The 19532-nt window shown below is 42.0% G+C and overlaps 1 protein-coding gene across 1 annotated transcript; it reads left to right on the plus strand.

The window, feature by feature from the left end:
- The first annotated feature begins 1038 nt into the window (after positions 1-1038).
- LEMD1 (LEM domain containing 1) lies at positions 1039-18193 on the plus strand. The gene is given in 9 exon segments (XM_083444646.1): positions 1039-1089; positions 1091-1171; positions 4125-4308; positions 4886-4993; positions 5609-5682; positions 7224-7307; positions 7993-8088; positions 16009-16070; positions 17864-18193. Coding segments are annotated over 9 exon segments (939 nt in total). The 5' UTR covers positions 1039-1059; the 3' UTR covers positions 18084-18193.
- Positions 18194-19532: the final 1339 nt, after the last annotated feature.

Below are 19532 nucleotides of genomic sequence, written 5' to 3' on the forward strand. Positions count from 1 at the left end.
AGTGAGATGAGCGCACAACCCTAGAGTCTGTCAAGACTGGCCCGTATGGGCAGGGGTACCTTTACCTTTTAGCTTTTACTTGGGAGTAAGTCCCATTGAACTAATTATTTCCTTTTGAGTTCTAGTTAAATGTGCTTAGACTGCAAACAGTCTATACCGCTATTTATATTTCTATTTATACGACTATTACATTTCTAGGAAAGCAGTAATTTGGTGAAATGCTGGCTCTCCTACAGGCATCCACATGCATGGTTTCGACTGGACTTTAGTTGGCAGGTGGCAGCTGTAAGATTTATTGGTGTGGGTTACGTGGACTCAAGTCTTCCGTGGCATCAATGTTATCGACCTGTTGTGTGTGAAAGTGTACGCGGTTTACATCTTCATTAAATTACAGAGGTGAAGTCAATATGGAGACGACAACAAAATAAAAGAGTCTTGTTGTGCATTAAGGACTTTAACCATTCATGAGAGAGGTAAGAAGTGTTGGTCTGCCAACTGAGGACTTCTCATGCCTCAGAAGACTCGGTCCACAAAATAGCTACACCTTTTTAAAGTGACACAAGGCTCTTTGTTGTATTTTCCTATCAACAGCGACAGCTCGCTCTGCAAGCACCGCGTTCCCTGCCCAAAGACAGCCACTTCGCTCCCCCCCCCGCCCGCAGGACCTTTAGTGGACCTGTCCAGTAAAAGTATGTTCCCCACAAGGTGGTAGCTTCCGGCGTAACTGCCTTCTCAGGGTCTGTTTCCCCCGTAGGTTCCGCCCATAAAGAGGCGTGGTCTGCCTGGTGGTTGCCTGGGTAAAGACATAGGGGCTGTCCTTCAAAACGGCGGTTTCAAAACGGCCCGGGAGGGCGCGAAGCTGTTGCTCCTCCTACTAGCTGCCTTGACATCTCTTTCTGCGGGGGGCTTAGAGTAGGGTTTTGAAGTGAAAATAAGTAAGGCTATGTAATTTCTTTACTTCCTTTAGCAAAGGGTAGCCAGTCTAGGAATGCAGAAAAAGCAAGGTCCCCCACCTCGGTGAGTGTGTATTTTAAAAAAACCCCAAACAGAGCAGAGCGCATGCGCAAAGAGGAAGCGGGAGGGGAAGAAAAAAAAAAAGCAAGCCGAAGAGCGGCGGCAGACTCTTCAAGCTGAGCTTTCGAAGAGCTTCCTAAGACCTCGTGGCGCAACGGTAGCGCGTCTGACTCCAGATCAGAAGGCTGCGTGTTCGAATCACGTCGGGGTCACGGGTCCCCGGGAGGGGATATATTTTACCCCTTCGATGAAGTTGTAAGCAAGCGGAGTCGAAGGTTTAAAAAATACCTTATGTTTAGAAACACTCCGTTCTCTACGCCGGTCGTTTAAGAGCAGGGGGGGCGCCCCCTCGGGGCTTGCAGTGCAGGGCGAGGAACCCAGACGGGGGTGAAAACGGGCCTAAAAGGCGCGGGGGTGGGAGGGGCGTCGCGTTCCGCGTGGAATGTGGCGAATGGAGCGCGACAGCTTCGTGAGAGCGAGGAGACTGAATAGTGAGGCGGGAAAGCGAAAGGGCGAGGCCCAGTTTGCTACCGTCCAGGACGAGCTAATAGGACCGAGGGGCCATCCAGATTCATTTGCCTTTTCTTTTCCAAAGGAGGGAGGAGGCAAGTTTGAAAAGTAATAGCCGTTTAGGGAAACTACCTCACAGAGCACTGTGATTTTTTTATAGGGCGTTATTAAATGAGGTAAATATAGAGCAAAACAAGGTTCAGGAGATGCTTTTTGGGAGGCCCTACGGATTGCTTTTTTCCTTAAAAAATGTTTAGGGGTACTCTCATTTTGACTCAAGAAAATCGATTTATAGTTCAAATCGGGGGAAATAAATACAGTAAATAGTACAAAGTAAAAGTACAGTGCAAATACAGTAAAAGTACAAAGATTCACAAAATGTGTACCCCCAGAAAACACACACCGGCCCTACCCCTTTTTACACTGCATTCTGTTACTTGCTGTTTGTTCACAATATTGAAAACGTGGCCATTTTCATTTTTAAAAACCCAGATGTCCTATTTTCTATATCCCTCAGAAAAAGAGAAGGGTGAATCTGAAATTTTATCCTCTTTCCAGCCCCTCACTTTCACAGACATTTTAAAGAACATGGCATTCAGATATTTTTTTGAAATGGAAAATTAGGGACTGACAGGGTCGGCTCCAGATTTGAGAAACTCCAGGGCAAAAGTGCTTTGGTGGAGCTGGCAGGAGGCTTACCTAGCTGTTTGTATCAGCTGGTTGGGATCCAGCCTCCCTTTTAATTTTTCACAACATCTGTGATCTAGCATTACTCTGGGGGAATTGTGGGGAATTAAAAGTGTGTCCCGATGCAGCTGTATGGACTGACACTGACACTGCTGCATGTGGGACACCCTGACCCACATTGCTCAGGACCTCCTCAGACTTGGAGCTGGTCCTATCCTTCCCCCAATTTTTCATCCCATAAAATGTGTTCCTAGCCGCCGCAACCCAAAAAAAGGCATGGGGACCTGGTGTGTGTGCGTGCGTGTGATCTGCTGGCTTCCGAAGGGTGCCAAACGCTCGTGCCAGTTCTTGGGGTGATTTAATTGGAAACACCTAAAAGATGTGAAGGGTATTCCTCCTGGGTGCCTCCTGACTTGCTGTTTTGCAGAAATAATTCTGGGAATACTGGTTTCTGTAGTTAAAAGTGTTCCATTGTGCTAGTGCAACAAATCCACTTTATTTTTTTAACCTGGACTTCTTATGGTTAGGAAGGTATTCAGAGTGTGGCAAGAATGAATGATTGACAGGAAGATGCGTAAACATTCCACAAACAAATAACAAATGGTCAATTTATATATATATATATATATATATATATACACACACACACACACACACATATACTGCCGTTTCACAGAAAATATAACAAGGTAGTGTATGACATAAAAGCAGAATACTGCAGTAACCACAGTAAAAATCGATGAAAGCCGATTGGTAAAAATATAAAAAGCAATAAAGACCAGAAATAGTCTGCTCTCCCTTTAAACTTTGTACAAGTAAATCAGGAGGAATGCTCAATAAACAGGTTGTCTAGAGGAGCCGTTGGTATGATTTATATGTGGGGATAATAAGAGTTTTGAGGACAAAATGTATTCTGAGAGCGGATTTTAGAATATATACTGATAGATCTTATACAATAAAAACTCATGCCTTTAATCATTTACTGTATTTTCAATTGGGTTACAATAGAAATAAGGTCATAAAACAAGCTGGAACAGCACATTGATGCAACTGATAATATTGGCTTGAGAGCAGGAAAATATGTATATGTAAATCTGAAAAGCAGTTTTGTTCTTTGCAATGCTTTACTGCAGTTACTGGTTGGAATCTCTTTTTTCTACTTAGCTGTGTTGTTACTAATCGGATCATACTGCTATGGGGGGATGATGTAATTCTAAAACCAGTTTACTTAAGAGTTTTCAAGGGCATGCAGTGTGCCTTCCTCTCCAATAGGAGGTGCACCGCCTCTTTTGGCGCTCTCTTTTGCAGAGTGCCAGGAAGACAATGAGTTTTTTGCACTGTGCCATTTCTGCCCACCTTCTCCTTGCACAAACAGTTTATCTTGCATAACTGCAGTCCTGTTGAAAGAAATGTTTCTTTGCTTCTATAGGGCAGGCTACAATTATAGCATGTTACTTGGTGAGCTTCACAAGATGTGGAGAGGAGTATTAGACATGGGACAGTAATCCCTCCTCTGCTGAAAGTCTAGTTTTGCCCAAAATATATCCAATCATTCTGGCAGTCACTTTTATTGGTTCATCATGATTCCTGACACTCTTTCTAGTTATATATACTTTCATTTTTGGAGCACTTAAACTGAAATTTTGGCAGAATCATTTTTGTTGGTGTCAGTGAGATATGTCACTTTATACTTAATTTGGTTTCTACATTTTTATGAATATGCATATAAACATTGCAATACTGTTCATCTCATCATTCTTTTAAGACCATAAGAAATCATTCCAAAGCTGGCACAAATCCAGATGCAGCACTTAAGCTAATTCATGTTTACTTGTCTGATTCAAAAGTGATTAATGGGGGGAAATACTGCAATAAAAAGAGTATTCTTAACCAGTGTTGTGTTCTTTTCATAGGCCCTACCATTAGGAGATATGGAGAAGGTTACTGTTGATGTGCACATAGAAAACAAGGGAAAAGATTCTCCAGAACAAGGCTCCGTGGAACAAGACTCCAATGAAATTGATGTTACAGCTCTGAGTGACACTGAGCTATGGGAGCTTCTCTGTGCATATGGAATCACCCCTGGACCAATATTACGTATGCTTCAGAAGAGTGATCACTAAAACTGATATAAAGGGCAGTTGAGTCTAATGTAGTGAGGAGTTGAATTTGCAGTAACAGATGAGTGATTTCCAGATTAAGGCAAATAGTTGTCAATCCCAGCTAGAGGCAAGCCAGTTCTGAGCAGGGAGAGTGTATGCAATTGATTTGAGGTTCTTTTTTTTTTCTTTTTTTTTCTTTTTTGACAGAATGAATGTTTGGTTGCTGCAGGTCAGCATGGGCACATGGCTCCACCGCTATGCCCATGGTGCCTTGTCCTTGCAATCACTCCCTTGGTAATTGGCAGCAGCCTCTGTATTGGGAAACTAGGTGAGCAATGTCTCTGCCCTGCCAACAGCTACTGCATTGGAGAGGGCAAAGATACTGGATATATCTGTTGGGAATCCCCCAGCTCTAGATTTCCTGCATTGTTAAAGCTCCATCCAGCTCTAACTATGATTATCAACCATTCCGAGTATGTAAAATTTCCCGTTCAATGCAAACAATTTAATAACACTTTGAAATGCAGCAAGCTATTGCTAAAAACATTTGTGCTCTGGCCTGTTTCTTTTAGCTTCTACAAGGACCATTTATGAGAACAAGCTCCTGCAGTTGATGAAGCAATGCCCAGGAACAGCAACTGAGTTGAACAGTGAGGTTAATTCTGAAAATGATGGAGAAGGTAGTACATAGTAATCATTCCCTAAATGAAATGCTTTGAGCCCCCACCCCCAATATATAGTACAGTCCTATGGCTAACAGATTTGTTGTAAATTCAAATGATGACATTCATAATTAAAGTAAGCATGTTGTGGGGATCTCATTCTGGAGCAATCTCATGAAGGGTTGGTGTGTGTTTGAACCATTCTCGGGATTCAGTTGTGTGTGTGCTTTTCAGGTTTCACCCATGCACATTATTTGCATGCATAGTTCCCCATCATGTTAGGGATGCATGTGCAGAAGACTACTTTCATGAGCATATGGCTGGCACAAGGTGCCTGGATTCTGTAAATTGGGAAAACAGGATTGCTGAAAGTACAATGGCTTGGGAAACAAAGGAATGCTTTCCCTATTTGAATAGTAGAGTGCGGGGAAGGATGTTCTAGTAATCTACCTGAGAATAGATCAGGAAAGCATATCACTTTCGTAAAATCCCATATCCTAGCATTCTGCACAGTAAATTCAGCTACTTCAGAACTCTTGAGTTTGGAACTCCATTTTTGAAAGTATTGTGTTGTATAATGTGGCATAGATGAATCAGTGACAGTTACTAAAAAATAATAATATTCTCACCTAGGAAAAACCACAGAAGTAGTCATCCAAACAAATGGCCTCACAGTGACAACTGAACATACCTCTGGGTCTGAAAATGTAAGTAACCCAAGGCATGACTATTTTATGGCTATAGCTAAATTGTGAGCTAATATAAACTGATGTACTTTGTGTCAGACTCCTGACAAGTGAAGCAATTACTCCAATCACATAACTAGAATGTTCTTCTGTGGCTTCTGTTGATGCACTAGAGCCCTAGGAAATCTGATGCAAAATAGATTTCACAGATAGTTAAGTAATAAGTAAGTAATATAAGTAAACTTTATTTACAGACAGAAAATACACATCAGAGGAATTATAACTGGGAATGTAGATGAATTTCGGGTATATTTAAATGGGACGGAACAGCATTCATATCCATGCAGTGAATTGTTCCATGATAGATCTTCTAATAATCAAATTGGCTACTTTTGGTTGTTAGCCTAATGAAGATAAATTTTGGAGAAGCAATCATGGCAGAAATTGATTTTCTGGCAACCCACCAAACCCCCTAGGGATGCCAACCTTGCACTTAAGCACTGGTCAGGTCCAACAATGTGGGGGGGGGGGAGATTGCTAGATACAAGTCACACCTCAGACATGCTTATCTAACCTGTTATTCTTTCACAAAGAGTTTACAAACTCAAGAGTAACCTGTTACAATGCCCAGCCATACTTCACTCCCTCACTTGATTTCTCCTGAGGTCAGCTGCTGGGTTGTCTGCAGGAGCAGCAGTTGAAACACAAACCTTTAAGTCTCTTTTGGAAGAGTTTATTGGCCAAAGGGGGCAACCCCAATATTCTGTGATGTTTATGATGCTATTAAAAAAACCAAAAAAGGCTGCTTGCTAACTCAGGAGTTACCTAGATATCCCATGCTAGTAATTTATGGGTAGGAAAACATCTCTTTAAAATTATGCATTAATTTTATTTAATCCTACTATTGTATAGAGTAGTTGGCTCTTTGTGGTCTCTGTGCAAGCACATCTTTTGGTTTTTCACCTGTCCAAAATACTGCTGAGAACTCTCTAAAGTAAAAGTCTATAAACTGATACCTCCTCTCAAGGGGGAAAGTCCTCCCACTACACTTATCTCATAGGGCAAAACACACACTATCATTCTTGGTGTGTTTTTTTGTCCACTGAAGCAGCATTGTGGAAATGTTTATTTCTTAGTGAATTTTGTTAGCCATTTTTCATAGTTATGGGCTCATTTGTTTTCAGTTTCCTTTCAGTTACAGTCTCTGGCCTGTTAATTTTTATCAGGATTTGTATTTTACTTTTTATTTGCTTTTCCTCCTGCCCTGGTCACTTATTGTGCATCAGACTTCATTTAAGAAATGTCATGGTAGAAAATGTCCAGTCAACAAAGAACACAATAACTACCACCACTGTTTAGGTGAAGAACACAAAACTGATTCCTGCCTCTTATTCAAAAAACTTACTAAGCATTCTGATCTCAGAACTCTGTAGAGCAGCCAACTGGTTGCATAGTTTCATGTTTATAAAGCAGTATGCCCATCCTCACCCACACATAATATCATAGGACCTTCTCTATCTTCAGTTTCAGTCATAGTTTTTATGGTTTCTTTTTTACTTCAGAAATCACCTGCAGATGTGGCAGAACGTCAGAAAAAACTCTTGTCATCTGATGTTGAACACAGTTTAGCTAAAATAGTGGCAGAAGTAAGTAGCTACTGTTGCAGCCCTTTGATTTAGTCAGGCTGATGCAACTTTCATTGTCTGGGTCATTTAACTTAGTTCTTCAACCTTGGGTCCCTAGATGATGTTGGACTACAGCTCAGATCATCCCTGACCATTGACTGAGGATTATGGGAATTGTAGTCCAACAATATCTGGAGACTTAAGATAGAAGAACATTGATTTAAATAATAATCCTGCAATACTCTTTGTTGTAGTACTTACTTTCCATGGATGCTAATTCTGAAGGATTGCTACTTTGACTTAACTATTTTATTTCCAAATTAGTTTTTGTTATCCTCTGTGGGGGTGGGAAACTGATTCTCTTATTTTCCTAAAGAAAAAAATAATTTTCAAATTTTGGCCAGATTTGTCATGTTGGCTGCAATTAATGATAAAGCTGGAGTTGCAATGTCTCTTTTACATCAACAGTTTCTCCATTTTTAAAACTCTCAGAGTGAAAGCGTGGAGTGACTGCTGCTAAAGGAATTGTAGCAAGCAGACATTTTTTTTAGCAGACTTGCAATTTACAAATGAATGATACTGTTTATGTAACATGCCTGAACTTTTGCCAAAGACGATAGATCATCTTTGCTATGAATGCTTCCAGCTTTCATCCTTTTCTTCTTGCCCACACATCTTTAATTAATGTCATCTTGTGTATTAACAGCTGCAGGAAATATTGCCAGAGGGTAAAGTGGCACTGCATCGGTCACAAGGACCAAGGAAGAAACCTGGCAGTCCTGAAAGGAATTACAGACAAAAGGTATTTTTGCAGCGATGGTACAACACACTCAAATGTTAAACCTGGCACTAAATGTGCCATTCTTGAAAGCAGAGTTCTGGAAGCAAAGACATAAAATATCACTTGTGAACAGCACACCACTCTATAAGTCTGAATATATATATATATATATATATATGCAGGTTTTGGTGTCCTCGGGTGTCTTCCCGTGTAAAAGTTGGGGTGTCTAGGCGACGTTTCGACGAGGTCTCACTCGTCATCTTCAGGCTGGTGCTTTCGGCTTCTTGTTACTGGAACAGAGCAGGATCTCAGTGTTTGAGTTCCTATAAATACTGTTGAGGAGGTGTGGTGTATAGCCTCCAATGTTCTGGGCAGAGAGGAGGTTCCCAGGCTAGTGTGCCTTTTCTTCTTTTGTTCCTTAATTACTTGAGGGATATCTTGAGTGATTTCTTGAGTGATTTCCTGAATCCCACTTAGGTGGGTCATTAGGTGTGGATTAGTTGCTAAAGCCTTCGTGTCTTGAACTCTTGAACTTTGTGAAGAGTTTTTCTGAGAAGATGGCTGTACTGCACTTGGTTGTGCTCTGGCTTGGCTTCGTGTATAGGGGCGAGCTGTGGTTTTGTGGCCTGTGCCAGCCAGATCTGTGTAGGGATTGCAGGGGGGTGCAGCATCCGGAGGTGCCACCCTGGTTTGGCTACTGGATGGTGTCTGTAATTTATCTGTGGAGAGGGTCTGGGTTTGGGTCTGGTGTGGTTGATTGGTGATGGCGTTCTGTGTGCCTCTGGATCTGGTGTCAGATTTTGTGGGGAGGGCTAATTTCCAGATGTCTGGCAAGCGGGATGTGTCGTCACGCTTGTTCATGTTGTGAGGGTGTTTCTCTATCTCGATGGCTTCCATGATTATTCTCTTGTGGTGATGTTCCATGTTAAAGAGCAATTTGGAATCTGCAAAATTAATTTCGTGTCCTGTTTCTTTCATGTGTTGGAAAAGAGAGGAAGTTTTTTCTTCTTTTTTGACGGCATTCTTGTGTTCTGCGATCCGTGCATTTATTCGTCTGTTTGTTTGTCCAATGTACGTGGCTGGGCAGACTTTGCAGGGTATTTCATAGACCCCTTGGTTTTCCAACTGAATTTTATCCTTGGGGTTTCTGAGGATATTGGCTATTTTTTGGTTGGTGCAAAAGGCTGTTTTGATATTGTGTTTATGGAGGATTTTGCTAATTTTATCTGTAGTGCCCTTGATATAAGGAAGGAGGGCTATGCCATTGTTTTCTTCTGTGTCTTGGTTTTTGGGGGGTGTTTCTTTTTGGATTAGCTTCGTAACCCTGTTTTGCTGGTATCCATTGGCAATTAACACATTTGAGAGATTCTGTAACTCAGTTGTCAAGTGGTCTTCGTCAGCCAGGCGTTTGGTTCTGGAGATGAGAGTCTTGGCTACGGAGTTTATTTGTGCAGGGTGGTGGTGTGATTGTGCATGTAAGTAGCGGTTGGTGTGTGTTTTTTTCCGGTAGATAGTGTGTCCTAGGGAGCCATCAGGTTTTTTGTAGATTAGGACGTCAAGGAAGGGAAGTTGGTTGTTGGCTTCTATTTCCATAGTGAATTGTATTTTGGGGTGTAGGCTGTTGAGATGTGTGAGGAAGCTATCCAGTTTTTCCTTCCCGTGTGGCCAAATTACAAAGGTGTCGTCAACATATCTGAGCCAAAGTTTGGGTTTGTGTTCTGACTTGTCTAAAGCATTGGTTTCAAAGTGTTCCATGTACAGGTTAGCGATGACCGGTGAGAGGGGTGATCCCATAGGTGCTCCTTCTATCTGTTTGTATCTTTGTCCATTGTGGATGAAGTACGTGTTGGTTAGGCAGTGGTTGGTCAGGTCCAAGATGTATTCGGGGGGATTGTATTTGTTTTGAATGGCAGACAAGGCTTCATTAATGGGCACTTGTGTGAAGAGAGATACAACATCGAAGCTCACAAGTAGGTCATTGGGTTGTAGGTTTTGCTTCTTTATTGTTTCTATGAACTGGAAGGAGTTTGGAACGTGTGAAGAGATGGATTCTGCATAGGGCTGAAGTTGCTTGGCGAGAAATTTAGCGAGATTTTGTAGAGGTGAGCCTATGGAGCTGACTATTGGTCTGAGTGGTGTTCCTTCTTTGTGTATCTTGGGGAGGCCGTAGAGTTTGGGGCATCTGGATGATTTTTCTCTGGGGATGATTCTTAGCTGGATTTCTTCACTGATAGGAGAGGCTTTTATTTTGGATTTGGTGGTTTTTTCCAGATAGGTGGTGGGATCTGTTTTTATAGGTTGGTAGGTAGGGTCTTGGAGTAGATTTGATAGTTTTGTTTGGTAGTCTGATGTGTTCATCACAACAGTGGCATTACCTTTGTCTGCTGGGAGAATGATTATGTTGTTGTCTTTCCTCAGGTTGGTGAGTGCTTTCTGTTCTTCTTTGTGTAAATTGCTTCTGGGTGGTTTGCTGGAGCAGAGGATGTTGGTGACTTCAAGTCTGATTTTATTGGCTTCATCTGGATTGATTTTGGTTAGGCTAGCTTCGACTCCGCATATGATGTTTTCCGTGGGGATGCGTCTCGGGGCGACTGCAAAGTTGAAACCTTTGGAGAGTACTTTGGTTTCAGTTGAGGTGAGGATCCTGTCTGATATGTTATGTACTGTTTGTTTCATGGGTTGTTGTGGAGGGTGGCTGGGCTTCTGGCGTTTCTCTAGTTTGTGGAGTTTGTTGGTGTGTGTGTCTGTCTTGTGTGAGGTCTCCGTTTCAGCTCTCCAGACGGCTAGTTGTTTGCATTTGTCCCAGAGTGCAGGGTGGATTTTGTTACAGAGTTTGAGGTGAAGAGTGAGTAGATCTTTGTTGGTTTGGTTTAGTAGGTATCTTTTCTTGTGTAGTTCGTTTCTGATTAGAGATAGTTCAGTTCGTTTCAGGATCCTTTCGGTAGCTGGGGTTTTAGAGTGGAATTTAAGTTGGAAGCATGTGGGAATTAAGTTGTTGTCTCGGCAGTTGCGTAGGAACAAGAGGTCACATAAGATGGTGGCTCTTCGGATTTCTAGTTTCTCGTAGGTTCTTGTCAGCTGGAAGGTTTCCTCCCCGTAGAGGTGAGATATTTGCTTTCGTAGATTTTCACGGGTACAGGAATGCAGGTTTTGGTGTCCTCGGGTGTCTTCCCGTGTAAAAGTTGGGGTGTCTAGGCGACGTTTCGACGAGGTCTCACTCGTCATCTTCAGGCTGGTGCTTTCGGCTTCTTGTTACTGGAACAGAGCAGGATCTCAGTGTTTGAGTTCCTATAAATACTGTTGAGGAGGTGTGGTGTATAGCCTCCAATGTTCTGGGCAGAGAGGAGGTTCCCAGGCTAGTGTGCCTTTTCTTCTTTTGTTCCTTAATTACTTGAGGGATATCTTGAGTGATTTCTTGAGTGATTTCCTGAATCCCACTTAGGTGGGTCATTAGGTGTGGATTAGTTGCTAAAGCCTTCGTGTCTTGAACTCTTGAACTTTGTGAAGAGTTTTTCTGAGAAGATGGCTGTACTGCACTTGGTTGTGCTCTGGCTTGGCTTCGTGTATAGGGGCGAGCTGTGGTTTTGTGGCCTGTGCCAGCCAGATCTGTGTAGGGATTGCAGGGGGGTGCAGCATCCGGAGGTGCCACCCTGGTTTGGCTACTGGATGGTGTCTGTAATTTATCTGTGGAGAGGGTCTGGGTTTGGGTCTGGTGTGGTTGATTGGTGATGGCGTTCTGTGTGCCTCTGGATCTGGTGTCAGATTTTGTGGGGAGGGCTAATTTCCAGATGTCTGGCAAGCGGGATGTGTCGTCACGCTTGTTCATGTTGTGAGGGTGTTTCTCTATCTCGATGGCTTCCATGATTATTCTCTTGTGGTGATGTTCCATGTTAAAGAGCAATTTGGAATCTGCAAAATTAATTTCGTGTCCTGTTTCTTTCATGTGTTGGAAAAGAGAGGAAGTTTTTTCTTCTTTTTTGACGGCATTCTTGTGTTCTGCGATCCGTGCATTTATTCGTCTGTTTGTTTGTCCAATGTACGTGGCTGGGCAGACTTTGCAGGGTATTTCATAGACCCCTTGGTTTTCCAACTGAATTTTATCCTTGGGGTTTCTGAGGATATTGGCTATTTTTTGGTTGGTGCAAAAGGCTGTTTTGATATTGTGTTTATGGAGGATTTTGCTAATTTTATCTGTAGTGCCCTTGATATAAGGAAGGAGGGCTATGCCATTGTTTTCTTCTGTGTCTTGGTTTTTGGGGGGTGTTTCTTTTTGGATTAGCTTCGTAACCCTGTTTTGCTGGTATCCATTGGCAATTAACACATTTGAGAGATTCTGTAACTCAGTTGTCAAGTGGTCTTCGTCAGCCAGGCGTTTGGTTCTGGAGATGAGAGTCTTGGCTACGGAGTTTATTTGTGCAGGGTGGTGGTGTGATTGTGCATGTAAGTAGCGGTTGGTGTGTGTTTTTTTCCGGTAGATAGTGTGTCCTAGGGAGCCATCAGGTTTTTTGTAGATTAGGACGTCAAGGAAGGGAAGTTGGTTGTTGGCTTCTATTTCCATAGTGAATTGTATTTTGGGGTGTAGGCTGTTGAGATGTGTGAGGAAGCTATCCAGTTTTTCCTTCCCGTGTGGCCAAATTACAAAGGTGTCGTCAACATATCTGAGCCAAAGTTTGGGTTTGTGTTCTGACTTGTCTAAAGCATTGGTTTCAAAGTGTTCCATGTACAGGTTAGCGATGACCGGTGAGAGGGGTGATCCCATAGGTGCTCCTTCTATCTGTTTGTATCTTTGTCCATTGTGGATGAAGTACGTGTTGGTTAGGCAGTGGTTGGTCAGGTCCAAGATGTATTCGGGGGGATTGTATTTGTTTTGAATGGCAGACAAGGCTTCATTAATGGGCACTTGTGTGAAGAGAGATACAACATCGAAGCTCACAAGTAGGTCATTGGGTTGTAGGTTTTGCTTCTTTATTGTTTCTATGAACTGGAAGGAGTTTGGAACGTGTGAAGAGATGGATTCTGCATAGGGCTGAAGTTGCTTGGCGAGAAATTTAGCGAGATTTTGTAGAGGTGAGCCTATGGAGCTGACTATTGGTCTGAGTGGTGTTCCTTCTTTGTGTATCTTGGGGAGGCCGTAGAGTTTGGGGCATCTGGATGATTTTTCTCTGGGGATGATTCTTAGCTGGATTTCTTCACTGATAGGAGAGGCTTTTATTTTGGATTTGGTGGTTTTTTCCAGATAGGTGGTGGGATCTGTTTTTATAGGTTGGTAGGTAGGGTCTTGGAGTAGATTTGATAGTTTTGTTTGGTAGTCTGATGTGTTCATCACAACAGTGGCATTACCTTTGTCTGCTGGGAGAATGATTATGTTGTTGTCTTTCCTCAGGTTGGTGAGTGCTTTCTGTTCTTCTTTGTGTAAATTGCTTCTGGGTGGTTTGCTGGAGCAGAGGATGTTGGTGACTTCAAGTCTGATTTTATTGGCTTCATCTGGATTGATTTTGGTTAGGCTAGCTTCGACTCCGCATATGATGTTTTCCGTGGGGATGCGTCTCGGGGCGACTGCAAAGTTGAAACCTTTGGAGAGTACTTTGGTTTCAGTTGAGGTGAGGATCCTGTCTGATATGTTATGTACTGTTTGTTTCATGGGTTGTTGTGGAGGGTGGCTGGGCTTCTGGCGTTTCTCTAGTTTGTGGAGTTTGTTGGTGTGTGTGTCTGTCTTGTGTGAGGTCTCCGTTTCAGCTCTCCAGACGGCTAGTTGTTTGCATTTGTCCCAGAGTGCAGGGTGGATTTTGTTACAGAGTTTGAGGTGAAGAGTGAGTAGATCTTTGTTGGTTTGGTTTAGTAGGTATCTTTTCTTGTGTAGTTCGTTTCTGATTAGAGATAGTTCAGTTCGTTTCAGGATCCTTTCGGTAGCTGGGGTTTTAGAGTGGAATTTAAGTTGGAAGCACCCCCCTGCAATCCCTACACAGATCTGGCTGGCACAGGCCACAAAACCACAGCTCGCCCCTATACACGAAGCCAAGCCAGAGCACAACCAAGTGCAGTACAGCCATCTTCTCAGAAAAACTCTTCACAAAGTTCAAGAGTTCAAGACACGAAGGCTTTAGCAACTAATCCACACCTAATGACCCACCTAAGTGGGATTCAGGAAATCACTCAAGAAATCACTCAAGATATCCCTCAAGTAATTAAGGAACAAAAGAAGAAAAGGCACACTAGCCTGGGAACCTCCTCTCTGCCCAGAACATTGGAGGCTATACACCACACCTCCTCAACAGTATTTATAGGAACTCAAACACTGAGATCCTGCTCTGTTCCAGTAACAAGAAGCCGAAAGCACCAGCCTGAAGATGACGAGTGAGACCTCGTCGAAACGTCGCCTAGACACCCCAACTTTTACACGGGAAGACACCCGAGGACACCAAAACCTGCATTCCTGTACCCGTGAAAATCTACGAAAGCATATATATATATATATATATATATATATATTCATTCTCTTGTTCTTTGCCCAGATACTGAAACTTGATATATATTTGCTAGACCAAAGTTGTCAAATGTTAGGTATCTGTTCTTGCTGTAGATGCCAGCTAACCATGATTGCATTGCTTATTTGTGGATGAACTAGAATTTGACTTGCGTTTTTAAAGTCAGAACCTTTTTTTGAACATGTATTTAACCTTCAAGGGTGACATTTCTGAGAAGCTATTATAAACTGTTAGGACATTCAGTTTATGTGTAAGACAGAGTAAACAACAGGCAACCAGCATTTTTATTTGAACTCCTGGGCTGCCATAAATGTTTCACAGGTTTTCATCTGACTTCTTTACTTCCTTTTCGCTTTATTGACACATAAGCGTTTTGATCACAATGTGTCAGATGGCCTTCTAAAAAAGTATGAAAAGGATTCCTTTTCTTAAGATGTTGCCTGTTGTTAAACAGATTTTTTAAAATGTATTTTACTTCTAGTTAAGGCTGGGCAGGTTGAAAACTTTTGTAGAGGTGCAGCAGGAAGCACACAAGCTCTGCTAGTTTTACAGTAATGTCAGTCTACGTCCCCAGAGTAGAACTAAGCAGATCATGTCAGTTGCTCCTCCAGATTTCCCTTAGCAAGTAACATGCCCTCTGACAGCTTTCAAGGTAGGAATAATTTAGGTTGTGGAGGACTTAAAACCAAGAACTGGCCATAGTTGCATTTATAACCTCAGAAAAGCAATTCCTGTGTCTGATCTTCATGTCAGATTTGTCTGAGCATTTTAGGTCCGGTAAAGAGAATATGTAACTGGCCAACATGGACGTAGGCAGGGGAGGGCAGGTGCCCCCCCCAATCAAGTAAAACAATAGAAATAACTAACTGACAAATCACTTCAGTTCTGCCTCCCCAAGTCCTGCCCTTTCCCCCCCAATGAAAATCATGGCTACACCTATGCTGGCCTATATGTTTACCGTTTCATACTTGCTTAGAAGCAAGCAGTTTCATTAATCAAAAGTGATGCACATATGTGGGACAATGAATTTGGAAACCTGGACACTCTGGAAATTGCCTCTGGTTCAACACATCAAACCAAGAAAGCCAAATGTTTCACCTTCCCCATATAGAACTCAGGGAAAGTTGTGTCCAGACAATCCATGATGAACTAACACATTTGAGTTTGTCTCTAAGAAGATTATAATTAATAAGAAAGGAAGACAATTGTTGTTTTTTTAAAGGGCTTATGCCAGGAACCATTGGGAACAAGAGAGAGAGGTGATATATTTGGCTATGTTTAGAGAATCAGATTGATAAAAGCACAAACCTTATAGTGGGGAACTTTCACATAATATGATCTAAAATAGAATATTATCCCTACATGACAGTACCATTCAACTACAAGCTTTCACCATAACCACAAAAGGAGGTAACTGCTAGGATGCCTATGAAACAAACCTTTTTCCTTTTTGCAGACAACTGATCTACCACACCAAGACTTTGGCTATCCTGATGTTAATGTTACTGTAGGACAAAGGTAAAGCTCTTCAAAAACTGCCTGACAAAGGATCTCTCTCTCTCTCTCTCTCTCTCTCTCTCTCTCTCTCACACACACACACACACACGGAGATATCAACAGTTCCTTAGAATTCCTAGTCTTGGAAGTAAACTGAAGAAGTTCTGTTATGGCTTTCCATATGTTGTGGAAAAGAAATTCATTGAACATACTGAGTTTGTGAATATTTACAGCACAGCAGAGGTAGAGAACTGGATCAAGCCATTGGACCAGGTCTTTACCTTCACAAACCCCTGTGGGCCAAGTTAGACTGGTGGACAGAACCCGCCACCTATTAATTATTTGATATTACTATGATGTCAGATGACCTGTTTTTTTTCCAGGAGAAAAAGGTATATGTCCCTTCCCGGGCATCAACAATCAGCTGATTGTTGGCACTTGAGAAGCATCTGTTCAAGGCCTGTGCTTGGCAGTTGAGATTATAGGGGTTTGGGAAGCACTTAGCACAGGACCTGCAAAGCCCTCCTACACAGCACTCTTCAAGTACCAATAACCAGCTGATTATCATCACTTGGGAAGCATTGCACTGGGGGCCTTGGTTGATTGTGGATGCAAAGCCCCTTTCATCAAGCCCTGCCTTTACCTTCCTCATGCCTGCTATCATATATGATGGGAAGTGTAGAGTAGATGGATGTGGCTTGGCCAAAACAGCCTCGTGAACCAAATGAGGATTCCTGGAATACCTGATGAGGCCCATGGGCTGGAAGTTCCTCACCTGATTTAGAGCTTACTGGGTTGCATAGGTCAATAATCTTACTCTGCAGATATAAAACAATTGTGTGTTATATTAGTTTCAAGGGAGGTCAGTAGCTTAACACTCTGATCCATGGCTTAGCATAAATGAGCAAACATGGATTCCCAGAGTGAAGATGGGGACTGCAGCACTTTCCCCCTGGTCTTGCTGCTGCTGTTAAGCCATGATTTGGCTTAGCATTATACCCAAACCCTAGCTTGTGGTTTCTCTATCCCAGACAAGCCTCAAGTGGTAAACCAAGAACAAACCTTGGTTCTAACACCTAAACTAGACAATTATTCCAGCTTTTCTTCACAATTAGTTTATTTGTGGTGCAAGCAGGTGGTAATACTTTCTGCTTTTCAGAGCACTTAATTTTAATGATAGAGGGCAGAATTCATCTAACCAGCCCTGTCAGTCAAAACCTTGCATAAGGACTGTTGCTTGCATTATGGGGCTTCCCTCCCCCTCCCCTCCAAAAAAAGAGGCTTTTGGAGGGATTGGGAGAACTCACAGGAGAGTTGGGAATCATTTCATCTGACAAGGTGAAATGTTTGTGTAGAATTGGAAGAGTGCAATACTTAAATAGGTTAGTCTGAGGTAGGGAACAATTGATTGCTGGGAAGGGGAAAACAAGCAACAATGGACTAAGCCTTTGGAAGATATATCTTTGTTGGGATGGGACTTTACTAGTAGTTCATCAATTGGCCTAACAAATGTGCTGCTAGAAAGCTTGAATGGTTTCCAGAAAAGTTAGGACAGATAATTTTCAACAGCATTAAGCTGTCCAACCCCTGCCATTCAGAATACAAAGTTCCCACCCAGTACCACTCCTGCACCTGTTCTATACAAAAATGTTATTCTGAATTATAGTGCTGCAGTTTAGTATTCTTCTAGTTTCCTGTTTTTCTAGGCTAGGATGCTGATCTAATGTGAGACTACATGTCTTAATTTGAAAAGTGTTAGGCAATGTTTCTCTTTTTAAAAGTATGATCAGCAATATTGCTTCTTGTGTTTCTAGTGCTAGAAGAAGAAGAAATGCAATAAAGGAGAATCCTCCCTCTGTGAAACACGATCCTGAAACCAAATGCCATGCAGTACCTGGGAGATCAAGAGAAGGACGTATACCAATACGTGTAAAGATTGCTGTTTTTGCCATCTTCATGTTCCTTCTCTTTGTGTATGTAACTATGGAAACTAATTTTCATAATCCATTCACAAGCTTTGCCAAGGGCAAATGAGTGTATTCTGTCTTTTAGAAATGGAGTTGTTAGACCAGACAGGGTGGTTCTGTCTAGCTGCTTATGAATTAAGTATTTGGGGGTAGCTGATTAAAACACAAAAAGAATTATCCTGTGTGTGTGTTTTCTTCCTTTAGAGTTTGTATTAAACCAGTTTCTCTTGACTTAAACATCTGGTAGCATCACCTTTCTTTATAATTCCACTTTTCATTGTTGAGTTCATATATGGACATTTCTTTAGAAGGTTGAATTAAAATTGCTCACTTTGGCATGTTGTGCCATTTTAGGGGGGGGGGGAAATCATAGAAAGTTGCGTTATCTCTTTAGCAGTCAATTTTCCATTCTAGTTACTAGACCATCTGCCCAGAAAATATTGTTTAAGCTGATGAACCAAGCAGTAAGAGATAGGAACCCAGAAAAGCAATATGCCAGCAGTCTTGTCCCCAGTATGTGTTCATGCCTATAAATGTTGTTGCAGAGTGGTTCTCTGTAGGTGCTGAGCAGGACGTGTGTCCCCGTCCATACTGATGAGCTGAGGTCATATCTGCATGTTATAGCACAGCCAGGCACTTTACCTCAAGCAGAAGCCCTTATTACTTCATATAGGACAGGCTTGCAGACTTCTCCCAGGAGGAGCTGGACCACACAGAGAGCCTGAGAAGGAGCAAGCTACTAAATGGTCCAGGGCAAAGGACAGGAGAGCTCCTGCTTGTGGTAAGGTGTCCATCTGTAATGAAATGTGGGTATGCAGCTGTAGCTCACTCAGCTCAGAATAGACTGGTTTTATTGCATCTTTCCTTCTGATTGGCATTCTGACATCTGGGTATTGAGAGTTTAATTACACCAGATTCTTTTTGTTTGCTTACACAAATTAGACCAAAGCTTTTCTTACTCATTTAAGGCTTTGTTTTGTGAAGCATGAAAGTGATTACATTATCAATTTCAACTCCCCTTGTTATAGGTTGAATACTAAGAAACTAGAATACTGGGTTATGGAATCACAGCTTTTGTAGTCATGGTTTTTAAAAAGCATAAAGTATCTCACAAATGGTGAAAGCTCAAAAGTTGCTTTAAGACAAATTTTAACTTTTTAGCAAATGCCAAGTTACCTGTGTAATTTCTACAATCTTTGTTAAAGTGCTTTATTACATTTCTATCATCCTAAATTGTACACCTTATGATTTTATTCTGTGGTAACAAAGGGGCACAAGCAGCAATCAAGTTGTCATTCCTCTCATTCAATGAATGTTTCCTGTGATTACTTCCTGACATATGATTTAGTAAGAATGAGAGATGGTTTGGTTTGATATCTTCTAACGTATCCATGAAAATGATATTGTACAATTACCTATAATAATGTGCAGGAAGCCCAGGGTAAGGAAAGTTGGCTACTGAAGCTCAAAATCTTGTGGGGGTTTTTTGGGCAGGGGGTATGAGACATCTTTTTAT

This window comes from Podarcis tiliguerta (genome assembly GCF_965153285.1).
Source record: "Podarcis tiliguerta genome assembly, chromosome: 6".
NCBI lineage: Eukaryota > Metazoa > Chordata > Lepidosauria > Squamata > Lacertidae > Podarcis > Podarcis tiliguerta.